At 42.2% G+C, this 22,774-nt stretch overlaps 1 protein-coding gene across 1 annotated transcript in view; it reads right to left on the reverse strand.

Annotated features, from left to right (window-relative positions):
* Positions 1 to 6,886: 6,886 nt before the first annotated feature.
* Positions 6,887 to 22,774, reverse strand: part of jhy (junctional cadherin complex regulator) — a 41,574-nt gene continuing 25,686 nt past the window's right edge. Inside the window, exons 7-9 of the mRNA XM_083927530.1 lie at positions 13,351 to 13,437; positions 11,754 to 11,861; positions 6,887 to 7,273 (exon numbers count right to left, since the gene is read on the reverse strand). Coding sequence (XP_083783656.1) covers positions 7,064 to 7,273; positions 11,754 to 11,861; positions 13,351 to 13,437 — 405 coding nt within the window. The 3' untranslated portion in view covers positions 6,887 to 7,063. The remainder of the gene's footprint in view (positions 7,274 to 11,753; positions 11,862 to 13,350; positions 13,438 to 22,774) is intronic.

The raw sequence follows: 22,774 nt of genomic DNA on the forward strand, positions 1-22,774 counted from the left end.
CTGAACTGTTATATTAGTAAATCATCATTTACTGAACTGTTATATTAGTAAATCATCATTTACTGAACTGTTTTATTTGTAAATCATCATTTTATTTAACTGTTTTATTAGTAAATCATCATTTTATTTAACTGTTTTATTAGTAAATCATCATTTTATTTAACTGTTGTATTAGTAAATCATTTTATTTAACTGATATATTAGTAAATCATCATTTACTCAACTGTTTTATTAGTAAATTCTCATTTTACTCAACTGTTATATTAGTAAATCATCATTTTACTCAACTGTCATATTAGTAAATCATCATTTTACTGAACTGTTCTATTAGTAAATCAGCATTTTACGGAACTGTTATATTAGTAAATCATCATTTACTCAACTGTTATATTAGTAAATCATAATTTACTCAACTGTTATATTAGTAAATCATAATTTTACTCAACTGTTATATTAGTAAATCATAATTTTACTCAACTGTTATATTAGTAAATCATCATTTTAAGGGTCTACTCAGCCCCAGTCCTTCTCACCATCTTCCTTTCCTCCCAGTGTATGGGACTACTTTATGCAGGATTCACTGATATGGATGAATATGAAAATATGAAGCCCTTTTTTAAAGCCTGCTGATGCGTCTGTGTAAGAAACTCCTGTTCATTTGTGTTGTAGTAGAGGAGAGCACAGATGAACGTGGAGTCAGAAATATGTTTGTCAAACATTATTTTTCCACCATTTCTGTTCAGATGTGAATCTTAATTGTGAAGAATATGAAGTCTGCAAATACATTTGTTTAATCTTGAATTATTTAGGGTTTTTTTCATTAGGGGGAAGATTCATGTTTTTCCTAAATTGGGGATCGGATCTGCACCCACGAGCCCAGCCAGCCTCCGGCATTAATGCAGCGTTATTCTTGGAACTACGTGTGTGTGTGTGTTTGTGTGTGTGTGATCCCTCTGCTGGGGAGCAGTGACAGCACGGAGCGCCTTCTCCGTGGACTCCCTGCAGCCCGCTGGGCTCCACCAAGAAACGCACGCAAAAGACAGCGACACGTTCCAAACAGTCCGCAGCTCTCAGGCTTCACTCACTGCGGGGGAAGGACTTAGGTGGATTAAAGGTAAGCCTCTGAGAGCGACCGAGGTTCCTGTTCACACTCAACTTCAACTTCTATTTCTAGTACAAGTGGGATTCTTTCTTTATTTCTTTTCACATTTGGAGCAAGAACAGAGAAAAACGTGACAATCTAAAATCTACGGTACATGTCCTGAAATGTTCACAGTCAAATGAATAAATGCTTTAAGACGCGCAGCCGTGTCCAACACTTCTGCTCATGGCAGCACTGTGTTTGCTAATAAAGTGTCGCTGAAAATGGACAGAAGAACTCCGTGTTTAAAATATTTGGTCCCCCAGGAACGAGCTCTGACATCCAGCACACTCATATTTGTCATGAAAAGGTTTCGTTAGTGTATACATATATTTTATTTTATTTTCACTCATTATGGTCACCACTTTTCACCTAATATCTATTTGACCTAAAATATTATTTACACCCAAAAGTAGGAGAATTTATTTTGCCCAAAAAAAAATTAAATGTGACGAAAATGTAGTCTGCTTCAGTTAAAAACATTAAAAAAAAAAAAAAGAAAAAGAAAAAAAAAAGCAAGCATTAAATGTATGCCCAAATAAATCTGGGCGTTTTCTCAAATTACAGCTGTCTAGAACAGTTAGTTATGCAGAAATAAAATATTTAAACACATTTAATTTAGCTTTTGTGAAGAGAGAACTGTCTGAATACTTTTCATGGAAAGAATGGAACGAAACAACAAGAAATTAATTCAAGAAAAAAAAAAAATTTAATGTTAATATTTTTGCATTTAGCCGTCAGTGAACATTCTAAATAATTTGTGTTTGTGTCATTTGGTGAGTTACTGCAGCAGCGCTGTATTTCCTGTGTCCAGAATTGTGAGTGCAAAAAATATATATTTTTGTTTTATTTATAGACTGATAGTCATTTACCCATGCTCTATGCTGCAGGATATCTTATTGCAATAATCTTAAAATAAGCTTGTTCAACAGATGCCCAGCATATTGACTAAAAAACATAAAGTGCACCTTGCCAGACTTGTGTGTGTGCCCTCTGGTCCAGACTGTGGGGCTAGAAGACTGCAGAAGCAGATGAATGAAAGAGCACTCTTCCTGACAGGGCTGGACTTACCCATTGATTATCCAGTTATTACTGTGATAACAATGGAGGGTATAAAGCATTTACTGGCTCATTATGAAGTTGATAACATGTGAGCTACCGACTTGTTTCTGAATGTTAAAAGAATTCTTACCACGTGTATGAACTTGTTTTACCACAAGCTGCTTCTCTGACTGAGAACAATAACATGCGATCCTCTCTTGTCCTTCGTCCTGTGTTCACCATCCTTTCCTGCCTTTTGAAAAGCAATTCATGCCATCTTTAAAATGTGATTCTGATTAACAGGCGGTGGGGGAAAGCTATGTGGAGAATAGGCCATGCAGAAGGTGATCAATTAAAAGATTAAGCGTTTTGCAACACATGGACGCATGTGCATTTGGACCTAATAGCAGGGCCATCAGCTCATTTTCAGGGAGCCTGCCGCCTACTGAAAGCGTGCTTCTCACATCAAAGCATCCACGTCTGCCTTTGCTTCCCAATGGGCAGAAAGGGATGCTAATTTGGCCCCCTTCATGTATAGCCGCGAAAGACTCCTTCAATTAACTGGATTTCAATGGCACAAAAATTAGTAGGTGGGACCTAAAAAAGATGCAAAGAGACTCAGCGTGGATAGGGAGCATTTCTCATTAAATTAAAAAGGGCTGTGTCATTTGTTTCCAACCATGCATCTGAGGACTTAACACTAAAAACACAGAGCTTCAAAGAGTCCATGATGGGTTAAATAGAGACTATAATCTCATTAAAATATTGTACAGAGGTAAATAGTGCTTTGATAATGATCTGAGGGTTCAATTAGTAAAATGAGCGTCTTGAGAGTGTTTTGTGTTTGGGAGGAGATACTACTTCTGATATGGTTACAAAACGCAGGACTGGGACCAAATCAGGGGCACCTCAAAGTGTCATCCTTCATTTGAGCAGGGTTTTCTACACTGTAAAAGAAATGGAGCAAGGACAAAACAATCAGATCCACAACAAAGGGTGTATGGATTATCCAAGGTTTAACAGTGTCAGCAGGTGTAATGGGGTGAGAGGAGACAGACTGATCATGTGCATGATAAAATAACAATATGGGAATCACCAGCTGCATCAGCCAGTGGTCTGGGATAGTTGGAAGTGGACTGTATAATGAAAATGCAGTGCTATTGATTAGTCTATGAATAATCTATGTCACGTCATTTCATTGGCCGATTGGTCTACAGTGATGTTTACCTCTTCTGTGCTAACAACACAATTTGTGTTATGTTTACGTTTACTGGGCAAGTGCATATGTCTGTTATGGCTGATTATTTCACATATAATTAAATTAAATTAAATTCAATTTTATGTATAGTGCCAAATCATAACAAAAGTTAAGACACTTAACTTTTGTTATAACAATAACCAGGATATAACAATAACCAGGATAAGGTGGTTACTGTGTGTGTGTGTCAAAAACAACAGGAAGGACCCCACATTTGATAATAATATAGTAATGGACAAGGCATGACAACAGTATCTGCCACTTAATGCTTGTTGCTCTTTTTTTTTTTGGGGGGGGGGGGGGCATCTTCATCCACCTGTTCCCTTTCAGACTCCTGTCAAACAAGCACACTTTTCTTTTGATATTGCTTTCTCCCCCTCCTTGGTAGGTACCACATAGATAAGGCTTTGTCACATAAGACGATATGAGTGTCTTAAAATGTATTTTCACTGGTGTGCAGTTTTCTCAAATGTCTAACCATCTCTTGAGCCTACCAACGGTACACAGAGATTCCAATAACTGGGACTGATTTCTTAGGTGTGCTTTACATGTAAAGGTGTGCTTTACATCGTATGCATCATAGTCAATGACAGAATGATTACTCAAGTAAGTAAAAGTACCATGCATGACAGTAGCATTAGTGCTACAACAATCAACAGGCTGAATCAAACTCTAAACTTTCATGATAACACTGACATGGAGAACTGTAACTCAGTCTTAAAGGGGGAATTTTGGTATTTTTTCACCTTAACCTTTTAACCTTTTCCCCATGTATTTCTGTGTAAGTGACTAATGGCAACAACTTTATTTGCTATGTGTCCAGTTTTGACTATGAGCACTGCAGCCTGCCTGCTTTGAACCAAGCTGCAATGTAATCAAACTGGGCACCTGCACACCGACAATATAAATGTCAACTAAAAATATTCGGTCCTGCCACTGACAGAGAGAGAATTGTGAAGCAGAGCTTTGTGTTGTCTAAACCATTTTTAACACAATTCTGAATTGTGCCAACATGTGGAGCTCCCCTTCACACAGGTTTCATAAACTAACGTTACCATTGGATGCATAAAGGCAGAAGCTGTGGCTCGTTGAGCTACAAATGGATCCTAATAACTCTGGATACACTGCACCTTACAGACCGTCAGTCTGCAGTTGGACTGAGACACCACTGTCAGACAAAAAGGAGAAGACATCCTACCAATGAATATTTTCATCAAGAAAAACGCTGTTCCAAGAGTGGAGACACTTACTGCAGACAGAGCGGAGGCATGCTAATGCTATTAGCTAAAGTCACTGTGTTGACCTGCATCGGTAATTACACACCAAAGCATGGCAGGATAACAGAAACGTCTCCATCTTTCCATAATCCAGTCAGACACTTCTAATAACTGTCTGAGCTTGTAGGTGGCAAAAACAAACCTTTAAAGTGGGCGTATATTGTGCGTTTACACTGCAGCTGAATTCGCAGCAGCCAGGCTGCTGCACGCCACTCAATACTGGACCAATTTCAAAAAAGTTGTTACCATTAGTCCCTTACACAGAAATATATGGGGAAATAGGGTTGAAAGGTTGATAAATACCAAAATTCCCCTTTAAGCAGAAACCCGAAGGGGGAAGCCATATTGGTTTAAACAGCAGTTACATTAAAGGGAAATTCCGGTGTAGAATCATCCCAGGCTCTTTTTAGGCATATACACTCATCAAAGAAGCCATTGAGAATTTTCTTTCGTGCACAAACAACTAAACGAGAAATCCGGGACAGTCGCTAACAGCTAAATGTGGCTAACACGGATTAGCTTGGGCGGTGAGTTGAAGGCATTCAAACGTCTTTTTTAACAACTCACACTACTCCAAATAACACCAAACCTCTGCAGTAGCATGAGAAGAGTCCTTACACATTAAATGAAGCACCAACAACATAGTTAGTGACATCAGAATTTATTAACATGGTGTTTTAAAGACTTACCTACTCGACCGGTAGTGGTTTGATAGTTTGGTGAAATATCTTTACCTCCAGTCTATCCGTAGTCAGTTGCTGCACTCTTGCATTCTTCTTCAAGCACACATTCTTTGGGTCAGATTCTCTTCTAGGAATTATGAAGTCATCCTTTTCCAAATGTTTGCTGCAGACACTGTAAGACCCTCTGCCTAAGCGTCTCCATCCGCGTCTCAGTGTCCAGATTCAAAACAATAAGACACTGGTTTATCAGAGCACGTTCATCGTACTTCAATGGCAGCCGATGAAAGGTTTCTGGGTTGGAAGCTTTTCATCTTTGTTTCAATGCCGTGAAAGATACAAACATGAACCATTCTGTCTCTTCACTGTGCCCCCTGCCCCCTGAGATCTGTGTAATGTTTCGGTGCTGTGGGGAAAGCTGTGTGGGACATTTCACCAAACTATCAAACCACAAGGTTTACGTGTTTTGGTGGTAATCCACTTGAATGGACTTTACTACGAGAGGAGCGGCTACCGGTCAAGTAAGTATGTCTTTCAAAACACTCTGTTAATAAATTCTGATGTCTCCAATGTGTGATGTGTAAGGAGTCTTCTCATGCTACTGCAGAGGTTTGGTGTTATTTGGAGCAGTGTTAGTGCTTAAAAAAAATGTTTTAATGCGTTTCACTAACCGCCTGAGCTAATCCGTGTTAGCCGCATTTGGCTGTTAGCGACTGTAAGCGACTGTCCCAGTTTTCTCTGTTAGTTGTTCGGCATGAAAAAAAATGTGTATTTGCCTAAAAAGACCCTGGGATGATTTTACACTGTAATTTCACTTTAATGCTCAATAGATACCAGTTACAAAAAATCCTGCTAATTTCTTTTTTAAGTACATTTTTGCACTCAGTGCAGAACGTTGCTCATTGCACGAGTTCTGGCTCGGCCCGTAATACTGACGCTCAGGACACAACATGAGAGAAAGGAAACTGATGAGAAGCAGATGAGTTGGTTGTTGCTGGGTTCAGTGAGTTCTAAGAAACGACCAAGTGGAAACATGGACAAGAGCACGGCTGTGTAAAAAATGTGCAAGAAAGAAATCACCTCGCACAGGAGCTCTTCAGCCTCCGCTCCACCCAAATGCTGAACATGCTGCAGCTAACATTAGCACAGATAACGCTGAACATGCTGCAGCTAACGTTGGCACAGACAACACTGAACATGCTGCAGCTAACGTTAGCACAGACAACGCTGAACATGCTGCAGCTAACGTTAGCACAGACAACGCTCCAGAGGGACTGTCATTAGTTGATGGATCATTTCTGTGTTTTTGAAAACATGGAGAAAAAGCACTCTATGTTGAACTGTTTATTTTATGCCAAGGATATTATTCTAAATATATTTGCAATGTTAGGTTTCCACTTTTCTTAATGTATATACCGTACTTAGCACTATTTTATTTTTTTTATAATATATTAAGTCACGTATTAAAATCAATTTAAATTAAAAAAAAGTTGCTATCAAATATTGATATGTATTTAATCTTTTTTTAATCGTGTCCCACCACTGGTGAAAAGAATGCATGTTCATGTTACACTAGGCCTAGCACATTTAATGAAGCAGCCTGTTGTGTACAAATATCTATGAGAGCATTGGTTCCATAGACTGTTTACACTAATTGCACCTTGCCTCAGACAGCATGCACTTTTCTGAAGAGTGCCACAGCCTGCTTTTCTTCTTCATGTCGTTTTCTAAGGATTTCCAGTGTGGCCAGCTGGGAGACGTCCATGCCCTTCAAGTAAGGAGCATGCTCAGTGAAGCTTTCGGACTGGTGTTTCTGTCTCTGTTTTGGTTGAGACTGTACAGAGGGTTTGGCTATGGTCTTAGCATATTCCAAGGCCTAAGATTAAAAGAAAAAGGAGAGAAAGAGAGAGAGAGAGAGAGAGAGAGAGAGAGAGAGAGAGAGAGAGAGAGAGAGAGAGAGAGAGAGAGAGAGAGAGAGAACAACATGTTAGTGTAATAATTACTGTATACAAGTTACAGTCAAAAAATGGCCCACTGGGACTGTTATTATATTAAAATATCATTGCTGTATTTCTCCAATGTACAGCCACAGGTACATAACATGATTGTATAACTTTACTGATACATTAAAATATAATACAGTACATGAATGATTCTCCATCGCTGACTGTGTAACATTTTAAAACTTTGTTAGACAGGACCAAGGTTGCATGTGAATTTTACAAAGTAAGATTAGTGGGTTGATGAGCTAACCAATTCGATCAATTACATTTTATTTACAGTGCCAACTCATAACAAAAGTTATCTCAGGTTCACACAAAGTAGGTATAGACCACACTCTATGACTTATTTATGATTTACATAGACCCAACAATTCTCCCGGTGAGTAAACAGTGGCAATGAAAACCTTCCCTATAACAGGCAGGAACGTGGGACAGACCCAGCTCTGTGGAGGACGGACATCTGTCTGCACCGGGAGTAAGAAAAGGAGAGAGAAAGAGAGAAAAGATGGACAGATAGACAGAGAGAGACAAAGACAGACACAGAGACAGACAGACAGAGACATCTTCCAGAGAAGCAAGCAACCACAAAGTAACAGTGACTATAGTAATAGCTAAAGCAATGTGACTTACATGTTATGGCAGTTAATACAGCAGAACAGCAAGAAACAGGCACAGCCAGAGTGACAGAACATGACAATGACAATAACAATTATGGTGGCAAACATGGAGTTGAATTAGTAACATGCATTGATGAGACATGAATGATACAGGCAGACAGGATAAAAGTTCAGAGTATCAGTAACAGTATTATCCCCTGGCAGACTAGGCCTATAGCAGCATCATTAAGCAGAACAAAATCAGCTTAGGCCCCGTACATGCAGGCTCTTAGAGAAATTGAATGCCAATAACAACATAGCTAAGGGCTCGTAAGCCCTAGCTGTAAGCTTTATCAAAAAGGAAAGTTTTAAGTTTACTCTTAAATATGGGACAGTGTCTGCCTCCCGAACAGCACTTGGGAGTTGGTTCCATAGGAGAGGAGCTTGGTAGCTGAAGGCTCTGCCTCCCATTATACTTTTGGAGACTCTAGGAAAGACTAGTAGCCCTGCATTCTCAGAGCGCTGTGATCTAGTCCTGACCAATAAGAGCTTTGTAGGTAAGGAGAAGGCTTTTAAATTCTATTCTAGATTTTACAGGTAGCCAGTGCAAAGAAGCTAATACGGGAGAAATATGTTCTCTTTCATTTGTTTTAGTTAGTACACGAGCTGCAGCATTTTGGACCAACTGGCGACTCTTAACAGACTTATTGGAGCAGCCTGATAATAAGAAGTTGCAGTAGTCCAGCCTAGAAGTAACAAATGCATGGACTAGTTTTTCTGCATCTTTCTGAGACACAATGTTCCTAATTTTTGCAATATTACGCAGGTGAAAATATGCAGTCCTTGTCATTAGTTTTATGTGAGAATGGAAGGACATATCCTGATCAAAAATAACACCCAGATTCCTTGCTGTGGTGCTGGAGGACAACACAACATCATCCAGAGTTTAACATCAGAAAATTGCAGGTCATCCAGGTTTTTATTTCCTTAATGCACCTTTGAAGTTTAGCTAACTGATTGGTTTCCTCTGGTTTGATTGACAAATATAATTGTGTATTATCAGCATAACATTTATGGAGTGCTTCCTTATAACATTTCCTAGGGGAAGCATATATAAGGTGAATAGAATCGGTCTAACGACAGAACCCTGTGGCACTCCGTGACTGACTTTAGTGTGCATGGAGGATTTAACAAGTACTAACTGAGCTCTATCTGAAGAAATACGACTGAAACCAGCTTAATGCGGTTCCTTCAATGCCATTTAGATGCTCTATTCTCTGTAGCAGGATGTGATGGTCAATAGTGTCGAAGGCAGCACTAAGATCTAGTAAAACAAGTACAGAGACAAGTCCTTTGTCTGTTTTTACCAGTACTGTCTCAGTGCTATGATTCATTCTAAATCCTGACTTGAACTGATTATCATGTAAAAAGTCACAGCTGATTGGCGACTAATTTCTCGAGGATCTTAAAGAGAAAAGGAAGATTAGATATAGGTCTATAGTTGGCTGCAGTCTGCTGATTGATGCAGACGTTCCTCTGTGTCGCCAATGAGCTCCTTTCTGAGGGCATGGCTGTCCACAGCTTCCGTTGCACATCCGAGCAACACAGGAGGAACTGTAAAAACTAAAAATAACACCCTACTTACGTGGTTACCATCCAGTTACCATACCTACATCTTAGAGAAACACAAAACACATTTAGGCTGAGTTCATGGGGGTGTATGAGGGGACTTCAATACGGCTTGAACCCTACTGCACAGACTCTGGCTCCAAAATTTCAACATGGCGGTGCCTGACTCTGGAATATTTTGGCTTCACTTTTGTACAGTAGGTGGAAGTGGAAACATGCTATTGGTCTTGATTTACAGACTTTGAGTGGTTTTGTATTTTTGGGATCCTGTATTTGACATACTATGTATTTTTTTTCTGGCATAATAACAGTATGAATGAATTCATTAATTGGAATTTATTTCAGACATTTCAAAAAAATAATACAAAATACAAAACTATACAAAATTAAATTAGTTCACAAATAATAAAAAAAGATATACAACATTTATACAATTAAGGAGTAGGAGTAGGAAGAAGTTTTCACTTACTTAATCCTACCCCTTATTAACAATTAAGTAATTGCTATAATGTAATAATGTATCTACTATGTTTACAATTTTTAAATGAAACTAAACAATAATACATCTTCAATCAATTTTATAAACAACTGTCTGCACAAAGGACATTTAAAAAGTTAACAGAAGAGGAGCTATACAGAAAAGCTTGATACAAATCAACACCAAATCTGCGATAATGCAACAAAATTGTAAAATAAAATGTTGACTTTTAAACATCAGATCTCTGTAATCTAAAGCTGTATTAGAAAATTATTTGATATCAGATAACCATACTGATTCACTCTGTCTGACTGAAAACTGGCTGTGCTATGAAGAATATGTTAACCTAAATGAATCCACTCCTCTCAGTCATATTAATACTCATGTTCCTCGAGGCAGCGGTCGAGGAGGAGGCGTTGCAGCTATTTATGACTCAGACCTATTAATCAACCCTAAACCTAAACTAAATTATAATTAATTTGAAAGTCTTGTTATTAGTCTTTCACATTTAACCTGGAAAACTCTCTATTAGATTCGATTGGTTTTAGTTAGAGTGTTTTAATCAGACCCTCAAGCTTGTTTTGGCTTATGGTGTGGAAATCAATGACTTTATAGTCTTTTCACAGAATCCTATTTTATCAGACCATTATTTAATAACTTTTGAATTCATGTTACAGGACTACTCACCTCTGGGCAAAAATTTCTACAATAGAGGTTTATCTGATAGTGCTGTAATTAAATTTAAGGCAACGATTCTATCTGCATTTAATTTAATGCCTTATCCTAATAGTCAAGATTCATGTACTAATTTCTCTGAAATTGATCACCTTGTTGACAGTGTTGCAGGCTCTCTAAGAACAACACACGACTTTGTTGCTCCTTTAAAAAAGAAGATAATGAAACAGAGGAAGTTAGCTCCCTGGTATAACTCACAAACCCATGAATTAAAACAAATATCGCTAAATTGGAGGAATCTCGCTTAGTTTGGCAAGAAAGTCTAAAAACATATGGGAAGGCCCTCCGTAATGCCAGAGAAGCCTATTACTCATCTTTAATAGAGGAGAATATTGTATTTGATGCAGTGGAACTTTTTTGCCCCTTTTATATTTCTATGAAGAACAGCTGATCATGAAGTTTAAATGATGAGTTATCGAAACGATAATTTTATTACAAAACCTAAATAAATGTTTCGTTGTACCTCAACAGGCCAGATGGTGATTTGGAGGAAATGTGTGGCACTTTCACATCCCTGCATCCCCTGCACTAACTGCTGCTTTCAGGTGTGTGTGTGTGTGTGTGTGTGTGTGTGTGTGTGTGTGTGTGTGTGTGTTTGTATTTAGCAGCTGCGAATATCTGAAGTGGCGCACCTCTGCTGCTGGATGCCAGTAGGGGAAGCACTGATGTTTGCTATCCAGCTGTGAGCCTAGTTATCCAGGATCAACACTGATCTGCATCCTGACTCCAGATAACTCACAAACAGCTGGCCCTAGCTCATATGTTGGAACCAACCACTAACATCATCCTTAATCCCATACAGTAAACTCTTTCTTTGCCATTTTGCTTGGTCCCAACTTGTCTCTCTCCAACAATCACAAGCACAGATTGTTTCTGTTGTCAAAAACACATGCTAGCTTTCACATGCATACACACCTTCATCCTGGGAACTTTCTTGGTATTTCCTTCCGGGTCCTTGGCCAGTAGAAAGGGAATCCTACTTATCTTTTTGTTCTGCTCTCGGATCACATTTGAATACAGCTTCTGTCGTTTCATTTTCTCAGCATGATGGTGAAAGAGTGAGAGAGAGAGAGAGAGAGAGAGAGAGAGAGAGATAGAGAGAGACAGATAAATAGAAGCAGTTTATGAAAGGGGCTTTAATTAACTGAGATATTTCTCCCTTAAGGCCCTTCTCTTTGTGCATCCCCCCGGCAGAGCCTCTCCACGCAGCCCAACAAAACCAAACACAACGAGCCATTCAGTGGGCCTATCAACATTTACACATATCATTCACTAATAGGCTTGGACGTGGAGATGCCCAGGGCTTAATCTAGTGTAAATTGGTCAAACATGCTCACTTTTTACAACTGGGGATTAACAAAAGATACATCACAGCACAAAGCACTTAACTTCTTAGGGATACTCTTATTTGCTTTGTGAATGTAATTTTATCTGTGGAATATCATGGGAGACTTTAAATGATTAACTGAGACAATTGGAAGAGGGTCAGTGAATACACAATGACACTAGTGGACAAGATTTAGGCAAAGGAAACAGCAAACAACCATGCTTGTCCAGACAAATTTGAATCACAGCTGATATCTAAAAGCAAATTAAAATAACATCCTGGTATGTGGAGCTTCTATTTTGTGCATTCTGTATCATCTTCTATTTTGGCCAGAAAAAATCCTTGAAGGCCACGGCGGCTCTCAAAGAGATGTGTCCCAAGTGGGAACAATGACTCCCTCTCTTTCTCTATCAATACTACAGTTTCTTTTAGCTTTGGGTTTTGAGTTTATTTACTGTTTGTCAAGTGAAATATTTCTGGTGGCAAATTTGCCCAACACCTTTCCACATGAGGTGGGAACAATACGCATGGGGAGGATAAGATGGCCTGCCAAATGCAGAACTGGCTGTGTATGAATAATTGTGTGTACCTGTTTGTGTGGGCTCTGTCTGGCTTAGTTTGACCAAATTTGAATGTTTTTTTTTTTAATCATGTAGGATTTTCTTGTTCTTTTTTATTATATGATATCTCGCCTTACCTACATATTGGCCTTTTTATGATAAATGAGGCCTGAGCTTACAGCAACTGCAAACCAAAAGGGTATGGTACCACTATCTAAAACCCAAGAGCAGTATAACAAAATATATAACCAATGCAGCTAAACATTCACAATTCCCAACCATGTTGATTATTTCAGGGGGGCGAATGACTGGCTTGCTAATGTATTATATAACATGGGGAGTGGTGGCTTCAAGGTTAGAGAAGCAAGCGTGTGACCAGAGTTGCCAGTTCAATCAAGCAGCGCTTGCCCCATCCTCATTACCACCACTGAGGTGCCCTTGAGCAAAGATTTTAACCCCAACTGCTCCAATGGCCAGCATAACAGACTGCAGTTGAAGGCAGCCATAAGTGTGAAAGTGTAACTATGTGAATGTGATCAGACCGTTCCTGAAAAAGAGAGCATTGCTCTCAGTGTTCTCAGCCTGAATAAATAAAGGTAGACTTACATTGCAGGTCAGTACTTACTGTTTTTTCAATGGCTGTGTAGTCAGGACCCAGGCCTCGCAGGTTTATATCTGATTTCAGCTGCTTGTAGTCTTTAAGGCTGTATGCCTGAGAGAGAGAGACAGACAGGGAGACAGAGTTGACAATCGCTGAACCTCATTTGATGCCATTAAAAGTGACACTTTTGATTACTTAAATTGAACCTTTTTTGAACTGAACTCCATTTGTTTTGGAGGCTGTCCAAATGGCACTATGGTCCAAATAATAAATTCCCGACTGTAATTTTGATAAAATTTTATGTCTTTCATTGAGTTCAAACGGTGCATTGAGAAACAAAATCACTAATAATATACCAAATGATAGACAAATGGCTGATGCAGATGACATGGCGAGACAGAAGCTCAATGTGAGTGACAATGTCTTCACCAAACATTTTCTAACACTCATTTATTCTTGTTTGGCAGTAGGGCTGCAGCTAATGAATCTTTTTGTAATCGAGTATTCTAACGATTATTCCATCAATTAATCGAGTAATCGGATTAAAAAATATCATAAGTTTGCATAAAAAATTATTATAATTTGCATTACTTTGCAAAAAAAATAATGTATATGTTTTAAACATATGAACCGTATCTACACTGACTGTTCAGATCAGTCTGTTTATGTGTTTTAAACATATGAACCATATCTACACTGACTGATCAGATCAGTCTGTGTTTTAAACATATGAACCATATCTGTGTCTTAAACATATGACCCGTATCTACACTGACTGATCAGATCAGTCTGTGTTTTAAACATATGAACCATATCTATGTGTTTTAAACATATGAACCGTATCTACACTGACTGATCAGATCAGTCTGTTTATGTGTTTTAAACATATGAACCGTATCTACACTGACTGATCAGATCAGTCTGTTTATGTGTTTTAAACATATGAACCATATCTACACTGACTGATCAGATCAGTCTGTGTTTTAAACATATGAACCATATCTATGTGTTTTAAACATATGAACCGTATCAACACTGACTGATCAGATCAGTCTGTATATGCGTTATATATGATTTTGCCTCGATGCATTTTTGTAATTGAGTAACTCTACTATCTCTACAACTATTAACTGTTTCAGCCCTATTTGACAGTCTCACTAACTTGGAGAAAGAAACAAAAACACTGATGAATACGACATTGTAATGCAGCAGACTCTGCAGCAATAAGAGGGGGCCAAAAAGTGCCCAGCAATTTGAAGAATATTTTCACTACTGCTGATATGCTGTACATGGATGTGCTACATGCATACTGTGTATGTAACTGTGTATGTAGAAATAAATAAAGGAGTCAGATTGACATGTCTTGCGATATGTCATACTCTGATCAGAAGAGGCAAGGTGACCTTACATGCCTCTATTTGGAGGGGGGGGGGGGGGGGGGGGGGTTCTTGACATGATAAAGCCTGATTGTGTTTCATGCTCCAGTGATGGCAATGTAGATCTGTCTACGAACCATTTAGGTCCAGACTGGAAAATCTAACCATTGGATGGATTGCCATGACTCTTGGTAAAATAATATAATCCTTTATAAGTGCCACAGCAGGGACATTTTCAGATATTCAAAGTTCCCACACGATGAACCCACTGACTTAAATTATCCTGACACCAGGAGACATTTTTAGTGAAATGTCTCAACATTGGGTGGGTGTATTTCATTGTTGGAAAAACAGACATAATAAGTCCTGTTTGCAAGAAGAAGGTGCTCTGGTCAGATGAGACCAAAATTGAACTTTTTGGCCTAAATGCAAAACGCTATGTGTGGCAGAAAAGTAACACTGCTCATCACCCTGAACACACCATCCCCACTGTGAAACATGGTGGTGGCAGCCTCATGCTGTGGGGATGCTTTTCTTCAGCAGGGACAGGGAAGCTGCTCAGCGTTGATGGGAGGATGGATGGAGCTAAATACAGCGCAATCCTGGAAGAAATCCTGTTGGAGGCTGCAAAAGACTTGAGACTGGGAATGAGATTCACCTTCCAGCAAGACAATGGCTCTCATTTTAAACGAACATACGGCAGAAAAACGTGCTTACGACCATTTCCACACAAACTTCGGCATTTATCAATTTGGACGTGAGCGGGAGCTACGATCAAATCTCACGTCAGGTCTGAGATCGTGTACGCAAATTTGAGCCTGTGGATTTGCGGTGCAGCACAGCAAAATCTGGCGGAAAATAATTAACAAACCTCAGCTGTCATTAAGCATAAGCAGTCACATATTAAGAACAGATCAAAACGGATTCTTAAAACCAAATAGAAATTGTGGTTGGAGCAATTGATTGTACTCACGTGCGTCTGAAGGCACCATCCATGAATGATTACGCATTAAGCCAAAACTACCACTCGATAAATGTACAGGTGATTTGTGATGCCAAGCTATCGCTTTTAAACGTGGTGGCCAGGTGGCCAGGGGACACACACGATTCTTTTATATTTCAAAACAGCTCGGCTCCAGCCCCCCGCGACCCTGACAGGGACAAGCGGTTGAAGATGAATGAATGAATGAATGAATGTGTTGGCACGCGGCTGCAGGAAGGCGCACTGTAGAGCCAAAGTCATCTCCTCGGTAAGTGGCTACCCTTGATAAATTGCATTAAATCAAACAAGGTATCAGATGATTAACATTTTGGTATGGTTCTTCTAGGTGACAAAGGTTATCCTCTAATGGAATACCTAATAACCCCGCTGGCAAACCCCGCTACAGAGCAGGACCGCAGGTTCAACAGTGCGCACACACGCACACGGGTCACAGTGGAGCGCTGCTTCGGGTTGAGTGCCTCCGTTATTCTTTTCCATACAGCATTTTTATGGGCCCCTTTTATTCCACTCTTTAAACTGCAAAAAAGCACATCTTTATTTTGCTCCAGACGTTAAATCACTGACAGCCTAATCTCACTACAACACAACAGCTCTTTTAAGAGCCACACACTTTCTCTGAGAGCTCACTTCTGTTCATTTGAAAGCATTCAGGTCCCTGTTAGCACTAGCATCGCTTCCATTTAGCCCAGCAGCAGAGTAGGGCGAGCCGGGGGTTAGCTTTAGTTGGCTAGCCGCCTCAGCAGCTACCTGTGATAGACGCGAACAAAGGATGTTAAAAAATGTGACAAATGTGAGCAAGTGACGCGATACAAGCGTTTCATCGCTTTTGGTGTGGATGCAAGGTTAGAGAAGGAGTGGATTGTCAGTAATGAGTATTGTGGAGAACTCGTTGTTTTTTCACTGGTTGTATACATTTTTTAAAACTGTTTACAGTTTTGCTTTAACATGATCTATCATTTACTTCGTTGGAGTCACCCATGTACAACAACTCATCCGTGTCAGGAGACTTCTTGCTAGTATGCTGTGTTATCAGATGCAACAGTGATTGTTCAGACAAACAGAGGGAAGAGAACCCCTGCTGAACGAGAATTGTCAAAAGAGGTGTGCAGCCTTTCTAACAAATGAAAGTTATCAAATATCACACACAAAAATATTATGCATTAAACTGTGGTATTGTGGTATTAAACAATGATGATGATGATGATGATATAATTGATGATATAATTGCTTACTCTCTGATTCTTTATCTTTTAGATGGTAAGAGATGCTTTCCAGGCTAAATCAGGTGGACAGATAATTTTGGATGAATATGGTGGTTAGCACTGTCACCTCACAGCGAGAGGGTTACAGGTTCGAATCCCGGCTGGGGCCCTTCTGTGTGGAGTTTGCATGTTCTCCCCGTGTCTGTATGGGTTTTCTCCGGGTTCTCCGGTTTCCTCCCGCAGTCCAAAGACGTGCACGTGTTAGGTTAATTGATGACTCTAAAAATTGCCCATAGGTGTGAATGGTTGTCTGTCTCTGTTCGTCTCTATGTGCCCTACGATAGACTCGTATCCTGTCCAGGGGTAACCCGCCTCAAGCCCGATGTCAACTGGGATAGGCTCCAGCCCCCCACGACCCCGACAGGGACAAACGGTTGAAGATGAATGAATGAATGAATGAATGATAAATTGACAGCATTGACGGATAGCACAAGGAGACAGTTGGTGAACCTTCCCGTGGCCGACACGGTTGAAATTCATGGGTAAGATTTTAATGTTCATATTTATACTTTTTTAAATATGGAGAATGAGCAGAACACCACCATCTAGCAGAGTGTTTTAAGCGATCAGCCTCGATCAAGCAGAACCGTAGCTATTTGGGCATGCGTTTTAATGGCGTTTCTCTCCTTTCTCTCAGTCCACGGAGTGAATGCTTGGCCTATATTGACTCTGGTTTTTGCCCGTCTCCGCTCACTCAGCTGCTGGGACAAATAACGCCCCCTTCACTGAGGCTCCGAAGCAGCTGCAGGATTGGCAAACTCCATTTCACCCAGTGCCAGCCTACAGTAGCTGCACCCAACAACAGACAACCCTGGCAACAAGCAACGCCCAACGCTATTGGCTGCTACAATGGAAACAGAACGGGACAGAAAGTCATTGTCAAACCTGTCAAAAAAATGTTTAAATATGAATTCAGACTAAATATATATTTTTTAAGGAAAAGCGGTACTTTAATTCTGTACACCTCCAAAGATTCTACATATTCAAGATTCAAGATTCAAGAAGCTTTATTTATCCCGAGGGAAATTATTGTGCAACAGTTTCAAGTCAAGTCAGTTTTATTGTCAAAAATTGCAATATGTATGACATACAAATGCAAAAAATGAAATTACAGTCCTCTCAGACCCAGTGCAATCGGCATATACATGCAACATAATAAAAATAATAAAAATATACAAAGAGTAAAAATATACAAAGAGTAAAAAATGTAAAGTGGCAGTGGATTGTAAAGTGAATAGATAATAATAATAATAAATAGACAGTATCAGTGCAATGACATTTGTTGAATTGAGGTAGAGCGGTATTGTTCATTAAAGTGAGGTAGTGCAGTGAAGTGCAAATAGCAGTTAGAGTCCGAGTTCAGATGTAATGTGTGTGTGTGTGTGTGTGTGTGTGTGGGGGGGGGGGGGGGCATGATGTCAGATGACGGAGGGGAGGTGTAAGGGTGGCTGTGGCAGGGGGCAGAGCCAGAGGGGGGAGGGGGGGCAGAGTAGGGAGGGAGTTGAGTCTCCTGACTGCCTGGTGGCAGAAACTGTCTTTTAGCCTGCTGGTTTTGGCTCGGAGACTCCGCAGTCTCCTCCCCGACGGCAGCAGGCTGAAGAGGCTGTTGGAGGGGTGGGTGGGGTCACCTGCGATCCTGATGGCTCTACGGGTGAGACGGGTGTTGTAAATGTCCGACAGGGGGGGGAGAGAGACACCAATAATCCTCTCAGCTGCCCTCACGATGCGCTGCAGAGTCTTGCGGCAGGACACGGTGCAGGCGCCGTACCACACGGTGATGCAGCTGGAGAGGATGCTCTCGATGGTGCCTCTGTAGAAGGTGTGCATGATGGGGGTCGGGGCTCTTGCTCTCCTGAGCTTGCGGAGGAAGTACAGGCGCTGGTTTGCTCTCTTGGCCAGTGATGCTGTGTTGTTGCTCCAGGACAGGTCTTCAGAGATGTGCACTCCCAGGAACTTGGTGCTGCTCACCTGCTCCACTGCAGCACCGTCGATGGTGAGTGGAACATGCTGGGAGTGCCGTCGTCTGAAGTCCACAACAATCTCCTTCGTCTTCTCCACATTCAGGCGGAGATTGTTGTCCTTGCACCACGTGGCCAGGTGGCTCACCTCGTCCCTGTAGGCGGTCTCCTCATCGTTGCTGATGAGACCGACCACAGTTGTGTCGTCCGCAAACTTGATGAAGAGGTTGGAGCCGGATGATGGTGTACAGTCGTGGGTCAGCAGAGTGAAGAGGAGGGGGCTCAGCACACACCCCTGGGGGGCCCCTGTGTTGAGCGTGATGGTGCTGGAGGTGTTGCTTCCAACTCGAACTGCCTGTGGTCTCCCTGTCAGGAAGTCCAGCAGCCAGTTGCACAGGGAGGTGTTGAGCCCCAGCTGACTGAGCTTGTGGGTGAGCTGCTGAGGGATGATTGTGTTGAATGCTGAGCTGAAGTCGATGAACAGCATTCTGACGTAGGAGTCTCTGGTCTCTAGGTGGGTGAGGGCTGAGTGGAGGGCGTTGGAGATGGCATCGTCGGTCGAGCGGTTGGACTGATATGCAAACTGGAAAGGGTCCAGGGTGGGGGGGGGGGCAGACTTGATGTGTTGCATGACTAGCCGCTCGAAGCACTTCATGATGATGGGAGTGAGTGCAACCGGGCGGTAGTCATTGTGGCAGGTGGGGGACGACTTCTTCGGGACCGGGATGATGGTGGTGGCTTTGAGGCACGTGGGGACAACAGCCTGGCTCAGTGAGGTGTTGAAGATGTCCGTGAAGACATCTGTGAGCTCCTCAGCACAGTCTCTCAGGACACGACCAGGAATGTTGTCGGGACCCGGGGCTTTGCGTGCGTTGGTCCCTCTGAGGGATTTCCTCACGCTGTCCGGGGATAGCGTCAGCACCTGGTCGCCGAGAGGTGGTGAGGTCTTCTGTGCCGGGGTGCTGTTGTCAGCCTCGAAGCGAGCAAAGAAGTCGTTCAGCTGGTCTGGCAGAGTTGAGGAGTTGTCACAGGTCTGTGGAGAGGGCTTGTAGTCTGGGATGGTCTGTATCCCCCGCCACAGGTTCCTGGTGTCTCTGCTGTCTCTGAAGTGGTCGGCGATCCTCCTGGAGTATTGTCTCTTGGCTATCCTGATGCCACGTGACAGGTTGGCCCGGGCTGTCCTCAGGCCCATCTCGTCGCCGGCTTTAAAGGCAACGTTACGAGCCTTCAGGAGCCTGTGGACCTCCTCTGTCAACCATGGCTTCTGGTTGGCCCGGATGGAGATGGTTTTAGTCACCGTGACGTCTTCCATGCACTTCCTCATGTAGGACATGACGGTGTCTGTGTACTCCTGGAGGTCTGTGGTGTTGTCGTAGGTGGCTGCTTGTCTGAACATGCTCCAGTCAGTGGTGGAAAAGCAGTCCTGGAGTGCCTCTGACGACCCCTCAGGCCACACCTGAACCTGCTTCTTGACTGGTTTGATGACCTTCACCAGGGGCCTGTGAGCTGGCATTAGCATGACAGTGGAGTGGTCTGAAGCTCCGAGGTGGGGGAGGGGGAGGGCTTTGTAGGCCCCTCTGTGTGTGGTATAAACATTGTCCAGGATATTGTTTCCCCGTGTCGGAAAAGAGATGTGTCCATGGAGTTGTGGAAACACGCTTTTGGGGTTGGCGTGGTTGAAATCCCCAGCCAGGATGAGGAAGGCATCTGGGTGGGCTGTCTGCTGCTCACTGATGTGCTGGTGGAGTTCATTCAGTGCCTCACTCCTGTTGTTGGTGGAGCCAGGTGGGATGTAAATTGCTACCAGCAATATGGCACTGAATTCCCTCGGCAGGTAGAATGGCCGGCATTTGATGACCATAAGCTCCACCAGTGATGAGCAGTGTTTACAGACCACAGCAGCGTCACGGCACCAGGCATCACTGATGTAAACACAGAGTCCCCCGCCGCGAGTCTTCCCCCCCTCGACGAGCGCTCTGTCTGCCCGGTAGCATGCTAGCCGGGCTAGCTGGATAGCACAGTCTGGTACGCCGTCATTCAGCCATGTTTCCACAAACACAAGACCGCAACAGTCACTCACGCTCTTGGAAGTTGTGCGGAGAAGTCTGATGTAATCCAGTTTATTGTCCAGCGAGCGTACGTTGGCCAGCGTGATGGTAGGGATGGTCGGCCGATGAGGGCTAGCCGCTAGCCTAGCTCGGATACCTCCGCGCTTCCCCCTCTTCTGCCTCCTCATGCACCGCCTGTGGCGCCTCCGCTGTGGGCTGGATACAGGAGTGGGGATCGGTGGATGAGCCGGCTCCTGGAGCAGGCCGCAGTCGCGTAGCTCTTCCGCGTCAGCTGGTTTGAGTTTTGTAGAAATGGTTCTGCTGATGTTGAGCAGAACCTCACGGGAGTAGATACGTCTCGGGTGTAGCGAGGACGAGGACGACTGGGACGAACATATGCACGCGTGTGCATAACACAAAAAACACAAAATTGCCGAAACGACGGGAGAGAGAGGAGCCGCTGCGTGTGCACGCGCCGCCATCTTGGATTTTTTCCTGAAACAGTCCTGCAGGCAAAATGTTTCTTCAATACAATACAATGTTTCAATACAAAGGTGGGAAAGGATCAGAGTGACAATAAGCTAACAAAATCAAATCAAAATAAGCTAACGTAAAATAAATCAAACAATTAACTAAGTGTGACAGAGTGCAACAGACATTGTGGTTAAGCGTAGGTATATACAATATACAACAATACGCAGCGTGCAGTTTAGCAGCAGATTGAAATAAAATAAGTACAAACTAAACAAGTGAGAAGGAGCAATAAGTGATAACAGTGTTAAAGTGTAGCAGCATTTCTTACTGAACTAAGTTACAGTAAAGTACAGTTAAGTGTAGCAGCATTTCTTACTGAGATACGTTACAGTAAACCCCAGTGAAATGTAGCAGCATTTCCTACAGAACTAAGTTACAGTAAAGCACAGTAGAGTGTAGCAGCAGTAAGTTACAGTACCACTAAATAAAGTGATGTAGTGGTGATATAAAGTGACAGTGTAAAGTGTAGCAGCATTTCTTACTGAAGTAAGTTACAGTACAACTGAATAAAGTGATGCAGTGATGATAGAAAGTGACAAAGTGACATTTTCTCAGGATACAGTGTCTCCACTGTTCCTTACCTGACCTGTAGATGAATTATAGAGTTTGATGGCCACTGGAAGAAAAGACTTCCTCCGGCATTCAGTATTACACCGGGGGAGAATGAGTCTATGACTGAAGGTGCTTCTGCTAGAGGTCAGCAGCTGGTGGAGAGGGTGAGAGTTGTTGTCCAGGATGCTGTGCAGTCTAGACAGCATCCTCCTCTCAGACACCGCCACCAAGGAGTCCAGTTTGACCCCCAGGACGGAGCCAGCCTTCCTGATGATCTTACTGATTCTCTTGGCGTCTGCTGCCCTCAGTCTGCTGCCCCAGCACACAACAGCAAAGAAGATGGCACTGGCTACCACCGACTGGTAGAACATCCTCAGCATGATGTTACATACATTGAATGACCGGAGCCTCCTCAGGAAATAGAGACGACTCTGGCCCTTCTTGTAAACAGCCTCAGTGTTCTTGGACCACTCCAGTTTGTTATCCAGGTATACTTCAAGGTATTTGTAATCCTGGACAACATCCACAGTCACGCCGTTGATGGAGATAGGTGTGGGGGCAGATTTACTCCTGCGGAAATCCACCACTAGCTCCTTAGTCTTGGTGGCGTTTAGAATCAGGTGATTAGCTGCACACCAGTCGACGAAGGAGTCCACAACACCCCTGTACTCCTCCTCCTTCCCCTCACTGACACAGCCAACAATTGCAGAATCGT

The sequence above is a fragment of the Echiichthys vipera genome (genome assembly GCF_963691815.1).
Source record: "Echiichthys vipera genome assembly, chromosome: 14".
Classification (NCBI taxonomy): Eukaryota; Metazoa; Chordata; class Actinopteri; order Perciformes; family Trachinidae; genus Echiichthys; species Echiichthys vipera.